This window comes from Chlamydotis macqueenii, chromosome 13, assembly GCF_036417535.1.
Source record: "Chlamydotis macqueenii isolate bChlMac1 chromosome 13, bChlMac1.mat, whole genome shotgun sequence".
Taxonomy (NCBI): domain Eukaryota; kingdom Metazoa; phylum Chordata; class Aves; order Otidiformes; family Otididae; genus Chlamydotis; species Chlamydotis macqueenii.
Window position 1 is genome coordinate 16,179,144 of NC_141568.1, and position 13,483 is coordinate 16,192,626.

Here is a 13,483-nt window from a genome sequence, read left to right on the forward strand (position 1 = left end):
CCCGTTCCTCCCCCATTTTGATTATCTTCCCCGTATGCCCCAGGTAAGCATACTGGAGAACTCACACCAGACATGAAGTTGTATCCCAGACAGATGGGAAAGGACAGACTGAAGAGGAAAACCACAACCTTTTTTCATTTGTCATGACTCAATCTAACGTCTCTTGCAACTTCTGGGTTAGCCAAGCCAAACATAAAACAAAACAGATCCCTGGTTACATTTCTGTGGCAGATTTGTCTCTTTCTTCAGTGCTCATTAAAAGAACCGCTTTCATCTCATTAGATTGCTAAAACATTTCCAACAGGACTAGATGTGTCATGTCAGAATATGACAGGCAAATTTCTTTTAAGGTTTAAAAACTAGGTTGAGAGAGGAGAAGCTCTGCAGTTCAATGTTGTCACTGAAAGATATTTTTACTTTTATGAGTCCCTAAAACAAGAAACAAATTAAGAACTGTCAAGGAAAAAAGGAAAAACCCAAACCCAAAATGTATTCCATTTTGCCTGCTAATATTGTTACTGCTTCTCTCTGAAACCTCTCTCAGTCTAACAACAGGAACCTTAAGTATAAAAGAATGAACTGTGGTTGTTAATGTTTTGGCTTATAAGCATAATTAATAACCAAGAAGGAAGGAAATAAGTGCTGAAAATATGATTACCCTTTGCAACTACCAGCCAAAATGGGCAGCCTCCCTTTCCCAGCTCCTACTGCTGCCCTGTTCAGAGGCAGTCTCCCTGCACTGTGCCACTGCAGGGCGTGGAACGCGGTACCCACAGCAGCCAGGGATGCAAGAAAGCATCTGGGAAGGAGGTGGGCAAAAAAGCTGCAGTGAGGGAGAGCCCCCTCGAGCAGCAGACCCCACTGGGAGGATCTCTCATGCCCTGGCAGGAGACTCTGCCTTGCTCAAGGCGAGCAATGCGCTGATCAGCCGCACCCCTGCACCCCAGAATTCCACAGCGGGCGGTTTCCTACCAGATACAGGTTTCACGGCCAGAACAGCCCTACCAGAGTGGCCTCTCTGCTGGGCTCTGAAGAGCAGCAGTATGCTGTACGTACTGCGCCAAATCCACACCCAGGGCAGAGGGCACCGGAGCGGGTCTTGGGAAAATGACACAACTTCATCAGAGGGCTGCAGCTCCTTCCCTCGCTTATTGAAACCCAGTTCAAACACTGCCGGGGTGCAGCCGGTTGCTGCCCTACTTTGGGCCTTAAGTCACTGAGATCCTGGAGAACAGAGCAGGAAACAAGTAAGGAGGAGGGTGGCTCTGCCTGACCTGATGCTCTAGTGAGGCTCCTGCCTTTGGACTGCCAGCCCACACCGTGACAAAACACCTCCCGGACGGCAGCAAGGCAGCGCGGCCGAGTGGGGTCTGCACCCAGTGCCGCAGGGCAGAAAAGCTGCGCTGAGGAGCGGGACAGAGCAGGAAGACGCAGTTTGCAGTCCTCTTCCCGGGAACATGCCGCAGAGGCGAAGCAGTCCCACGCTGTAAGCCCCTGCGGGGTGAGGTATTCCCGAGGGAAGGGGCTGCAAGTGTGAAATTACTACAGCTTTGAGACACAGACATGCGGCAAAGAGCACTCAAGTGGGTGTTCACGACACATCATTTCATTTCAGCGGCATTTACCACCACATTGCTGACATGGGCTGCAAAACCAGTGGGCGGGGACTGCTTCTCACTCCGAAGAAGTTCATTAGATTATAAGTAATTCAGTTACACAGACAGCAAGTAGAGCCTGGGGCTGTTTAGGGGAGCTTTTTGGAAAAGGTCAAAACAATATCTCGGACGGCTGTTGGGACTCATGGCTCTTGGGGAGAGGACAGTAGATACTTAAAGATAAGTGTTGTACATGAGTGTATTTTTCTTCTGATTGCATATTCCCATCCTTCTCAGACATAACATAAAAACATTTTGCAAAAAAAGGGCACAGCAAAGAAGTCTACCAACTGAGGTACTGCCAGCTCTGCTGGTGCAGTGAGACACGGCTGTTTTGGAAGACATGCCGGGCTGGAAGCTCCGGCATCTTGTGAAAGGGAGCTGGATCCATCTCTCTGATCCCAGCTCAGCAGGGGACAGAAGCTGCTGCTTCTGCAGAGGCAAAATCCAAAACCGAACCCCAAAACTCAAGATTTTTCCCGTGGGCAGGTGAAGCCATGTCTCCTCCTGAACGCCACAGCCATCACTAACCCCTCGTTTGGGAAGGTGCTGTATTGCCTCGGCTCACCATCTAGAACGGCTGCTGCTGAGTAGGTGCAGGACCTTGTTTCGGAAGCCACGCCAGCTAACTCAGCCTCCCTGCGTTAGTAATTAAACACTGAATTCCCTAGAAGCTTCATGCTGATGGCAGCGGATGGTGTCCCCACCCGAGTAGTCCATCCCTGCTCACCACTGGACCGTTGCACGCATTTAAGTATTCTGCTGAGCAGTAACTCAGGAGATATGCTTGGTGTCTTCCTAGGCTGGGGCTTTTGATGAACAAACACATTCACTAGAGTCATAAGTCCCCACAAAAATATCCTAGAGTTACAGCAGTCTTGATTCCGTGCTGCAATTCAGGTATTCCAGAAAATAAGATGACATATTCCAAATTCTGCATGTGCTCAACATTTATTTCAAGATCTAAGATCTAAAAAATGTTGACATCCATTGCGGTCTGTCCAGGTTTTGGCTGGAGCTAATTTTCATCCCAGTAGCTGCTGTGTTTTGAATTTAGTATGGGGTTTGGTATGTGAAGAACGTTGATAATACACTGATGTTATTGGCTGTTGCTAGGAGATCAAGGACTTTTCTCAGCTTCCTGGGTTTTGTTAACGTGCCGGTGCAAGAAGCTGGGAGAGGTATGGCCAGTACAGTAGACACAAACTGGCCAAAGGAAGTATTGCCATAAACAACATGCTCAGTATGTAAGGGGGGTTGGCCGGAGGGCAGTTGTCTTGCTTTCTATCTCCTGGGATTGTTCCGAGATTGCTTTCAGTTCCATTCTGCGATCGCTGCTCGGGATGGGCAGTATCGGTCATTGGGTGATAAGAAATTTTGTATCGTTTGTTTCGTATATTTTATTATCCCTACAATTTTAAATTATTATCATTATTTTTACACATGTATTTATTCTTTCTTCCTTTGCTGTCTTAGTAAACCATCTTTATCTCAACCTATGAGTTTTCCTTTCTTTCTGATTCTCTCCCCCATCCCCCTGGGGAAGGGGAGGGGGAGAGGGAGCGTGACACTTAGTTGCTGACTGGGGTTAAACCACGACACAGTCCTACATCAAAGGGAATTTGCTCCAATAACTCTCACTCTCTGGCTTGGATCTTCGAAGGAGGCCCCAGATTTGCTTAGTTAAAGTCGGTTTTTAGTTTAAGCTGAATGAAAACAGAACCTGGTCACAGCCTGCTGCTGAATGCTGTGGCACACTCTGGAGCCTCACTGGCTTGCACGGCACAACCGCACCTTTCGGGACTGCTCCCCTGACTCGCAAAACCCCTGCGTCTTGAGGCATGGGTGAAAGGATCTGAACTGCAGGACTGGTTGCAAAAAAATAACAGGCAAACCTTAACACCCCTGAGAGGTGTAGTCAAAGCGCAAAGGTTAAGGGTGTCAAAATGACCTTGGGTGCTAAGACAAGTGCTGTTCCTAGCCTGTGTTGCCACTGTTTGAGATGTGCACACTCGCCTCCAGTTCCACCTCTCTGCCATTCACCAGTACCTCTTTCTTTGCTGGACAACCCCCTGCTCAGCAGCTGAAAGGTATCTCCAAATATTTCACTAAACATCCTTAATTAATTTTACAAATCCTAATCCCCATCCTGGCTATGCTCTCAAATTATTGTAATTTCTACCTGTCACTTCTTCTGCTACCTAATATTTCAAGGATTAACTGGACAGCGTGTAACAACTTCTTAGTCCTCTGTAAAAATGTCTGCTCTCTGCTCCTTTGTCTTAGCATTTTCTCATCTGTCTACAGATTCCTGTGCTTCTTTTCAAGGCAATATCCAAGCGTGAGGCTGCTTTAGCCATTCATGAGGATGAGATTTATTATCTAGAAGCACACCAATAACACACTATTAAAAAAATAAAATAGCAGTCTCTTTCACCAAAATCTAATGAACATGCGATTTAATCTTTATTAAGAATTCATTAGGTTCTCAGCAAGCCTGTCTAATGGAGCTCGACCAGGTAAAATGCTAATGCCTACATTATATTTAAATTAATTTTCAGAAATGTTAATTTCCCCGAGTCGTTCCCTGCACATCACTCTCCCCAGTGCCCGCGGCTGCGCGGCTCTCTCCAGATGCCTGCTGCCGCGCTCATAGCAACACCGCTGTCCCCACCCCAGCCTCCGCACAGTTCACTGGAGTTTCCACACTGACGGACGCCTCCCAGTTTCCGACACTACAAGCCCTTTCACCACAGCATCCTCCTCGGCATTTTCAAGTCAGGTACAAAGCTACAAGCCTAGTATGCGTTACTGTAAGACTGCTTCATGGAAAATAGCTATATATGGGCATATATATATAAAAATAAAATATATACCTACATAACGGTGTATTTCAGTCCTCAATATACTGATCTACCCAGCAAACAGGTTATTATCTTGATGCAATTTGCTTAAAAAAAAAAAAGAGCTCTGCTCTCTGGAAAATAAGAGTCACTGTACGCTAATTGTGTAAGGCGGGTGGTCACCGCCGGCCCTCCCGCCACGGGCTCTGTGTGTATGCACTGCTGCGCAGCTATTGTGGTACCTCCAGCCTCTCCCTCCAGCCAAAACCCAGCGCCTGCCATTCCAGCCTGCTTCTGCAGAAGCCGTTCCTAGAGATTAAATAATTTATTGCTGTTCGTCTGCAAAAACATCTCCCCTGATCCACCGTTCACACACAAACAAGTGCAAACCCACCCCGCCCCAGCCCCAAACCAAACTGTCAGGGTGGGAAGCCTCCTGTCAAACCATGCAAGGGGAAGCTCGGCGCCCTTACAGAAGCAGGGTACGCAAACGTCGGTGGGAAAAGCTATGGAGACCGCTGTGCGCTGGAGGCGAGCCTCCACGCAGCGAGACCTCCCAGCCCCGCAGCGCCGTGGGAAAAGCACTGCCTGAGGCGGGGATGATGCTTTAGTCCCCCGCGAACCCCCGAGGGCTCGGACACAGAATTGATACCGAAATATCCGGGTCACTCGCTAAGCCACTCCGTCTGGCGAGGAGCTGGGCTGAAGGCCCGGATCTGCCCCCGTGGCGCACGCACACTCACACTCACGCACACTCACACGCACACTCACACTCACGCACACTCACACTCAGGGCGGCGGAGGGAGCGCAGGGCAACAGATTGCCGAACGCCGACGAGCCCCTTCGGCTATTTCCGAGCCCGTTCGGCTTCTCCCCGAACGCTCTCCGAAGGCGGCCGAGCGCGGCGCACGGGAGGAGCCGAGCGCTGCCGAAGCGGCGGCGCTGCCGGCGGTTCGAGTCCCCGCTGGGCGCTGTCCACCACGCGAACCGCCTGAAAGCCGCTTAGCCGCGCCGAGCCCGGTCCCCCGCAAAGAAACCCGCTCCCGGGACTGCGGAGCGCAGCCCGCACCCCCAATTCTCCCTGCACCCCCATCCACACCCAGCTCTGTTGCCTCACCCCTTTCGCTAAGCAACCGCGGTCTCCGAGGTGGTGGGGAGGGGGGGGGGTCCCCACCGGCATCGTTCCGTGCCTCGACCGAAAAAAAAAAGATTTAAAAATAATAATAATAAAAAAAAGAAAAGAGACCGTGCGGTGGGGTGTGTTTATTGCAGACGGGTGTTTAATTAAGGACAGAGAGAGGCTGTGTAGGGGAGACACGGCGAGGAGCAGCCACGAACTGGACCCCGCGGGGACATCGGGGCGGTTTCGCCCCGCGGCTGGGGAACGGGGGGGGAAGGCGGGATGCGAGCGCGGCCGCGCTCGCATCCCGCCTTCCCCCCCCGTTCCCCAGCCGCGGGGCGAGGCTACCGGTCGCCACTTCAGCACCACACCGGCCCTGAACAGCAGCGGGAACGGCGGGGCCTTTCGCCCCCTTCCCGCCCTTCGCCTTCCCGCCCTCGCGGTCCCCTCAGGTAAACATGGCGCCCGCGGCCCTCGCTCACCTCAAGCGAGCCCCCGCCCCCGTTCTCCCTCCCGTTTACACCCCCTCCTAGTCCGTCGTCCCCCCCGCCACCCCCCGGGACTTACTTCATTTGCTTGACGATGGTGCTTTTCCCCGATTCTCCGGCCCCTGTTGAAAAAGAGACGAAAGAAGAGGGGATAAGCGCAAGGGGAGGAGGCGGTTAAAGGGCCCCAGCGGGGTGGGCGACCGGTTTCTCACCGAGCAGGAGGAGTTTCACGTCTTTGGCGGCGCTGATCCCGTCCTCCTTCAGGTTCTTCTCGATGGCCTTGCTCCGCTCCAGGGCGGCTCTTTCCTCGGCGCTCAGGGTACATCCCATGGCGGCGATGAAAATTTCAAAAAAAAAAAAATTTAAAAAATTAAAAAAAAAAAAGGGGGGGGGAGGGGGAATGCAGCCCCCGCCGCCGCCGCCTGGGCTGGCTCCCGCGGGCAGAGAGGAGGAGGCAGGGGCAAAGCCAGCCGCGGGCGGGCGGCGGGGCGGGGGGGGGAAGAAGAAAAAGAATGAAAGCAAATGGCCGTGAGCCTCCGGGCAGCGCAGCGCCTCGGCGGCGGGGCGGCTCCCGGCTGCCTCCTGCCCCTCTCCCCGCTCCCGAACGCTCAGTGCATCCAGCGGGGCTGCTGCGGGCACGGCGAGCTCTTCCCGGCCGGGAGGCGGAGGCGGGGGAGGAGGAGGAGGAGGAGGAGGAGGCGGAGGAGGAGGAAGAAGAGGGCTGGCGGCGGGAGGAGGGTCCTTCCCTCCCCTGTGCTCCCGGCTGTGGCGCTCTCCCCTCTGCGGCGGGTCTCTAACGGGGGACGGCGGCGGCGGGGCGCGCTGGCAGCGCTCGGCGGAGCCGAATGGAGGGGCGGGAGCGGCGGCGGCGGCGGCGGAGAGAGGGAGGGGGCGCGCCGGGGCTCCGCGCTCCCGCCGGCCTCGCCCGCTCCCGTGACGCGCGCGGCTCGCGCATGCTCGCGGCGGCCCCCGCCTCGGCCCCGGGCCCGGGGCCGCGCCGGTCCCCACGGGCGGGCCTGGCTGCCCCGCTGCCCGCAGGTGGCGGGGGTCCCTCCAGAGGGGTTGCGCACCCTCCCCGCCGCCCGCCGCGGGAAGAGGTCGCGGCCCGGACACCGGTCACCCTGGCCTCGGGTCAGAGGGAGGCCGCGACCCGGGCTCCTGCCTCCCCCTTCCCGCTCGCTCGGGGCTCCCTCCGTGCTGGGGGCCGGGGAGACGCGCGGCGGGGGCACCCTGTTTCTGTGGGCGCTGGGCTCCCCAAAGGCCCGGGGCTGCCGTACCCCAGCCCCACGCTGCGTGGAGGCCCTGGCTCCCCGCGTCCCCCATGCCCACATGCAGTGCCTGCAAGGAGCCCTGCTCCAGCCCTACAGTAAATCATTTCCATCAGCGCTTGCGATGGAATCGTTTACGTGCTCGATGTAAGGCATCAAGTTTCTCCACCATTTTGGATGATGTTTTCCATCAGTGTAATTAACAAGAGGGTTTTTTTTTTTTTTTTGTCTGTTGCAGTGTCATGACAGATCTCATCCCACCAGATGACCTGCTGCCTTGTCATAACCATTCCGCAACATCTAACCGCTATTTAGGAATTCTAGCGAGTTAAAATCCTGCAGTTCTCCGGGCAGGATTTGCCATTTCACAGGGTTGGAAATAGTGAAGAAAACAAACGTCAATGGGGAAAATAAAATAAATAGGACTTTGTTTAAAATGCTTTCCTGCTGGCCCGGACGAGTCACGATATAGTCAACTTTGATCCATAGCATTGATTGATATGTGACAGTGTGACTATAAAAAGATCTAGAGAGGAAAGAACGAAGTGTTGAGCGCAGCAAGCTGAAATGCATCAAACCAAAATGAGCAAAATCAGGGACGGCTGGCTGATACGCAGAAAGGACACCCACCACTTCCATAAACAAGAAGTCTGCAAAGGGAGGTTTGGTTGTTAGGGAGGAGACGTGAAATGGCGAGGCAGCTGATTTCGCCTCTAAACCCCACTCCACCTCCCTGCCAAAAAGTAAAGTGGCTACGGGAGACTTGATGGGAACACCCCTGTGTTGTGGGAAGGAAACGCTGGGTCCGGGCTGCGCAGGGGCTCGGGGATAGGCACCAGGCTGCCGTTTGTGGTGTTGGGTGGGGGGGCCCGTGCACTCACGCTGTGTTGGTTTTCCACTTCAGACCTCTGTTCACTGCCACCTCTGGGCTCTTCTGTCCTGAGTTCAGCAGGTCACATATCCACAGAGCCTTCCTTTGGGGGCAGAAATACAATTTCTAACAGCCCTTCCAGTATTTTAAGCACGACTTCCCTGGCGCTTTCCTTTGAGGCGAGCTTCATCTCCTCCCAGCGCTGTTTCCCATCCCGCCTTCCTCCTAGAACATATTCTTCCCATTTTCCGTCCACACCTCTGAAGTGAAGGGGAAAAACACGGCATGTCATTAACGAGGTGAAGAAGCGATCCAAGGCAGAAGCAGACAAAAGAAAGCAAAAAGGAACTCATAAACAATAGCGTATTTGGGGATCAGTAATATTTACCGCACATTTGTGAGCTAATAGGTACCATATATTTGCATTTTGGGTAATTTATTTCTGGAAGCTCAGGGGATTGAAATGGACAAGCAAGCCTACCGCATGTGTTCAGCGGGGAATTAATGGAGATGGGAGCGGTTACAGAGCAGTTCCTGCTCTTTCATATTCGCGCAAATCTCTTGTGCAAAATCAATAGGATCAGAATTTCAATCAATAAGTTTCATCTCAATGGTTCTGGCCGGAGGGCATTATGAAAAGTGCCGTATAGGGAAAGCACAGTCAAGAAATCCAGAGGCTGTGTCCTCATGAGATGGGTGCATTTACTTCCCACCTTCTCCAGCACCTTGCCGGCCTCGGAGCTGTGTTGGGATACTCTCCAAGGGTTTTACTGGGAGAATGAGTCTTTCGTATCAGCCTCTGGCTACTCGTAACCTGGAAAATTTGTAGCCTGCACCTCCAGCCGTGGAGAAAATGATTGCTGTTCTGCTTGGCCAGTGCAGAGTCCACACTCAGCCCTTTGGCCCGTGTGCATCCCCTGCTAATTTCTCTCTTAAGGGAAAATCAGAAATGGACAACTCTTCTTGCTCTCTCAGCTCTCGGAAAGATTCAGGGGAGCAGCTGTGAAATTGAGCCATTTTTTGAGCCATTTTATGCCGCTGCTAATTGAGCGGAGCTGATGGAAATGTTTCCTTTGAAATTTTCTTAGAGGGAAATTTCATTTTTTTAAAAAATTGCTTATTCATGGCAGACGAATTTCCAGAAACTAAAAAGAAAAAAGCCTGCCTCCCTCAGCAAACAATCAAAATACGTACCAGCCTACTTGGCTTTTGAGATAAATATGTTGGGTTTTGTTGCTGAAAATGATGTTTCCATTTTTCAGGAGCTGACAGAAGTCCTCTTTAATAAAAAGTGGTTGCTGTTAGTAACAGCTTCAGATAAAAATAGGCTTTTTATTTCTTTAATATGACAGGACCTCTCCGTAAAAGGTGGGGAGGAGAAGCTTTTTTTTTTTCCTGCCTGTTCCTGCAGTTAAACTATTTCACTCGAAGTGCATAGCGAATACGCTTGCTTCTGTTTGGACTGTTATCTTTACAAACCTGAGAGTCAGCAGTGTATTTTAAACCAACGTCCTCCTTCTCCTGTATCCTCGGCACAAACAGGCTTCATCCTGCAGTCAAAAAGAAGAATGCTAGCAGAATGGTGGAAAAATTAATCAGATAGTAATTGCTTTAAGAAGTGAAGGATGGTAACCGAGCTGATGGGTGCCTTTGAAACAGATTGTGCCAAGTGATATTAAGGGATAGATGATGACTTTGTGATCCCAGGTGTGTTGTCTTCCTGAGGGTGATGGGTATCTCTAATGATTCTCCTGGCTGCATCCAGACTGGGCAGAGATGTGCCCTCCAGTACCTCTCACCATCCCGGGCTCTGACTACCCACCTCAGGGGTTTGTAGAGAGCTCTGGCTTTCTTCCAGCCCAGGATTCTTGTTTTCTTTCACATGGAAAGGTGGTGGAGGTGGTGTGATGAAGTAGGAAAGAGGGAGCACATCTGGACACAGGACTTAGGAAGCCCATTGGGGTCTCTCAGTCCAAACATGGCCTCAGGGAGCAGTTGCAAACCTCTGCCACAGATGCCAGCACGTGTTCTTGGATGCCACCATGTATGCCTCACAGCTCACAAGGAGGTAGTACCACAGGGTAGGAAAACTCTCCAGTGGGCCTCAGGAAAGATGAATCTTTGACTTAAAGTCCCACAGCTACACTCCCACCACCACAACTGAAGTTGCAATAATATTGGAGGGAGCAGCACATTGGATCCCGTTCCATAATTAGTTGATATTGCTGGTTCTGTGTCCAGCTCTGGAGCCCTCAACATCAGAAGGACATGGTCCTGTTGGAGCGAGTCCAGAGGAGGCCAAAAAGATGATCAGAGGGCTGGAGCACCTCTTCTGTGAGGTCACGCTGAGAGAATTGGGGCTGTTCAGCATGGAGAAGAGGAGGCTCCCGGGAGTCCTGATAGCGGCCTTCCAGTACCTCAAGGGGGCCTACAAGAAAGATGGGAACAGACTTTTTAGTAGGGTCTGTAGTGATTGGATGAGGGCTAATGGTTTTGAACTCAAAGAGAGTAGATTTAGACTAGATAGAAGGAAGATTTTTTTTTTTTTTTTAAACTGAGGTTGGTGGAACACTGGCACAGGTTGTCCAGAGATGTGGTGGATGCCCCATCCCTGGAAACATTCCAGGCCAGGTTGGACGGGGCTCTGAGCAACCTGATCTGGTTGGAGATGTCCCTGCTCCTTGCAGGGGGGTTGGACTGGATGGCCTTTAAAGGTCCCTTCCAATCCAAACCATTCTACGTTTCTGTGATTCTATATCTTCAGTGTGCTAGTGGATGGTATGAATAGGGAGTGGTGCAAATCCAGGATGAGATGACCGTTGGAGGCATGCTGCAATGCTTTGCAGCTTGTCTTTCCCCTCCTACTCCAGGATTGTTCTGTCCAATCTATACTCTTAAATTCCTTCAGTGCGGTTTTAATGCACATGCTAATGGAGTGGCCACCAATCCCATGGAGAGACAGCAATGCATTCTAGCAGATCTCACCATTAGGAAGTTTTTCCCGGATATTCAGCCTAATTTTTCATTCTTTAAATTGATGTCAATTACCCCCCAGCTAAACCTAGTTATGCAGTGGAAGACACGTTTAAAATACTGCATGATCTCACTAAATTGGAGAAATGGGCAGAAATCAATACAATGAGAGGCAATGAGAACGCCCATGAAGGTTAAGTGGTTGATGGAGGAAGGATTAATGAAATGCACAGATACTAGGTCAAATTGCAAATATCCTTACTTCACTCTTACTCACTCCATACCCCACAAGCATGTTCCAGCAAATCAAATGAGGAAGCACCTTAGAATTTGACTAGCGACCTGGAGAAGTAGTGATCAGTACTGAGGGAAGAGAAGGTGTGGGGTGGGTTTATTGTGTGGAAAATTGGCATCAAACTAAGAATGAGAAATCAGTATTTTAAAAAAAATAATAACCTATGGGTAAGAATATGATCTGCAATATACTTGACGTCAAAAAGTTGGACAACTTGACCAAGTTTAGAGAAATGCTAAAAATCCTACTTTTGTTGTTCGTTTTTCCTGCCCACCCAGGTGGATGATGGTAACTCCAGGACCTGGGAGTCACTGACAGCTCCCATCTTGGAATTAGGTGAAATCTTTGGGCTAGGGCTCTTGGTGCTAGGACTCTTGGGGCTACAGTTGATTGCCATCTGGAGTGGCAGTGGTTAACACATTTTCATGTCACAGAGATCCAACAGCTTGTCTTCAGAATACTTAGAAGCAACCTTGGAAAGTTGAGTCTCTCATGCCTAAGAGAGGAGAAGAGGAGCGAGAGACTGGGATGTGTTCAGGGGAAAGTAACAAATGCCAGATGGAAGATCTGCCGGGGAAGCTGAGGAGAGCTGCATGTACCAGGGCTGGAGGAGCTCTTGGAGCTGGTCTGTCTACCAGTCCCAGGAGACAGCAGCTGAATGAAAGCATTGCTCAGTACTGTGGCTCGCACCAATGATTTCCCAAGGATCCACATCAATTTCTGCACGATAAAGATTTTTTTAATATAAAATTAAAGGTTTCTACTACTTATCGGGAAAATAAATGTATTGTGTGGCCTGACATTACCTCCGTCTGCAGAGAGCCCCAAGTTAGGGTTTCTCAAAGTGAGAAAGAACTTGTCAATAGCCCCTGATGAGGTGTGAACTCCTCGCCCTGTTCTGCAGTGACTTTCAACTCCCAGCTCTAAGGGCAGTGTCAGTGTTTTCCATTTTCTGGTGGTTCAGGGACACATGGCAGTTAAAGACAAAGGCTGGTAGGCCTGAAAAAAAATAAACCAGAAGCTAGATGATTAACTATTTTGCTGCTGATCGTTGAGAGGAAATCAGTACAGATTCCCTTGTGGGTGTTTTCGTTGTTGGGGACACATTTACATAAAGATGCACTATTTTCTGTCCCTTCATCCGATCCAATTTCTGCTTGTATGGTACTGCAGATATCCCACCTTTGGTGGTGATGTGGGAACCTAAGTGGAACAGGACTAGAAGTGGGGAAGAAGCTTACTTCTATCCACTTTCTGGAGTAAGAAACTGATAATAGCATGTGTGATTCAGCAGGTGCACCAGTAGCCTTGAAAAGCCACGAAACAGAAGCTGCACGATGTCGTCCTTCAGGCAAGGGTGCGACAGTGCCGAAAATGAGTCAGGCTGACCTTGGCTTGGGGCTTAAGGCAGCCAAGGATCCCGTCGGCCCTTTACCCTTCCTGTTTCCGCAATGTCAAGGGTGATGATTTAGCAGGAATGAAAGAATTCCTGCCACGATCCAGGAACGCTGGTTAGAGATGCGGCTTTGGTTCCGCTGTGTAGGAAAATCAGCCGTTGCTTGGTCTTGATCAAACCGCGCTGACCCTCCTGCATTAAGCATTCAAGCTCAAACATGCAACTGATTGTGTGTGAGTGTTGTTTCGCTCAGCTGCTGTCATCAGATGCAAGATTTGGACAGACGATTTAAGCAGCTCCGTTTGCGGCACTTCAGGAGCATTCCTGTTTTTATATATATGCTATCCAGACGCCTCGCAGCGCTCGTTCACACAAGCAGTCCTGGTGAGTGCTCCTATTGAGGAATGCTAATTCAGCCCCTGAAAATATGCCCACGTACTTCCTTCACAGCTCTCAGAAGCTAGCCCCAAGTACAAATGCATACATACACCTCCTGCCCTTCTTCTCTGCAAAAACCTTTAGGTGTTTTTTTTTGGTACGGAATTATCACATTGTTCTTCTATTAGAAATGCA

General features: G+C 50.8%; 1 protein-coding gene and 1 long non-coding RNA gene across 3 annotated transcripts in view; one reads left to right on the plus strand and one right to left on the minus strand.

The window, feature by feature from the left end:
• The window catches only part of GNAO1 (G protein subunit alpha o1), a 139,455-nt gene extending 132,471 nt beyond the window's left edge, over positions 1 to 6,984 (minus strand). The window contains exons 1-2 of one of the 2 annotated variants that reach the window (XM_086758482.1): positions 6,320 to 6,958; positions 6,187 to 6,229 (exon numbers count right to left, since the gene is read on the minus strand). In XM_086758482.1, coding sequence (XP_086614608.1) covers positions 6,187 to 6,229; positions 6,320 to 6,437 — 161 coding nt within the window. In that variant the 5' untranslated portion in view covers positions 6,438 to 6,958. Of the gene's footprint in view, positions 1 to 6,186; positions 6,230 to 6,319 lie in introns of both variants that reach the window. The other variant, XM_086758483.1, reaches the window with a different exon arrangement.
• Positions 5,957 to 7,815, plus strand: LOC147599143 (uncharacterized). Its single transcript, XR_015260065.1, has 2 exons — positions 5,957 to 6,071; positions 7,614 to 7,815. It is a non-coding gene; the product is annotated as an uncharacterized LOC147599143 (long non-coding RNA).
• The last annotated feature ends 5,668 nt before the right edge of the window (positions 7,816 to 13,483 follow it).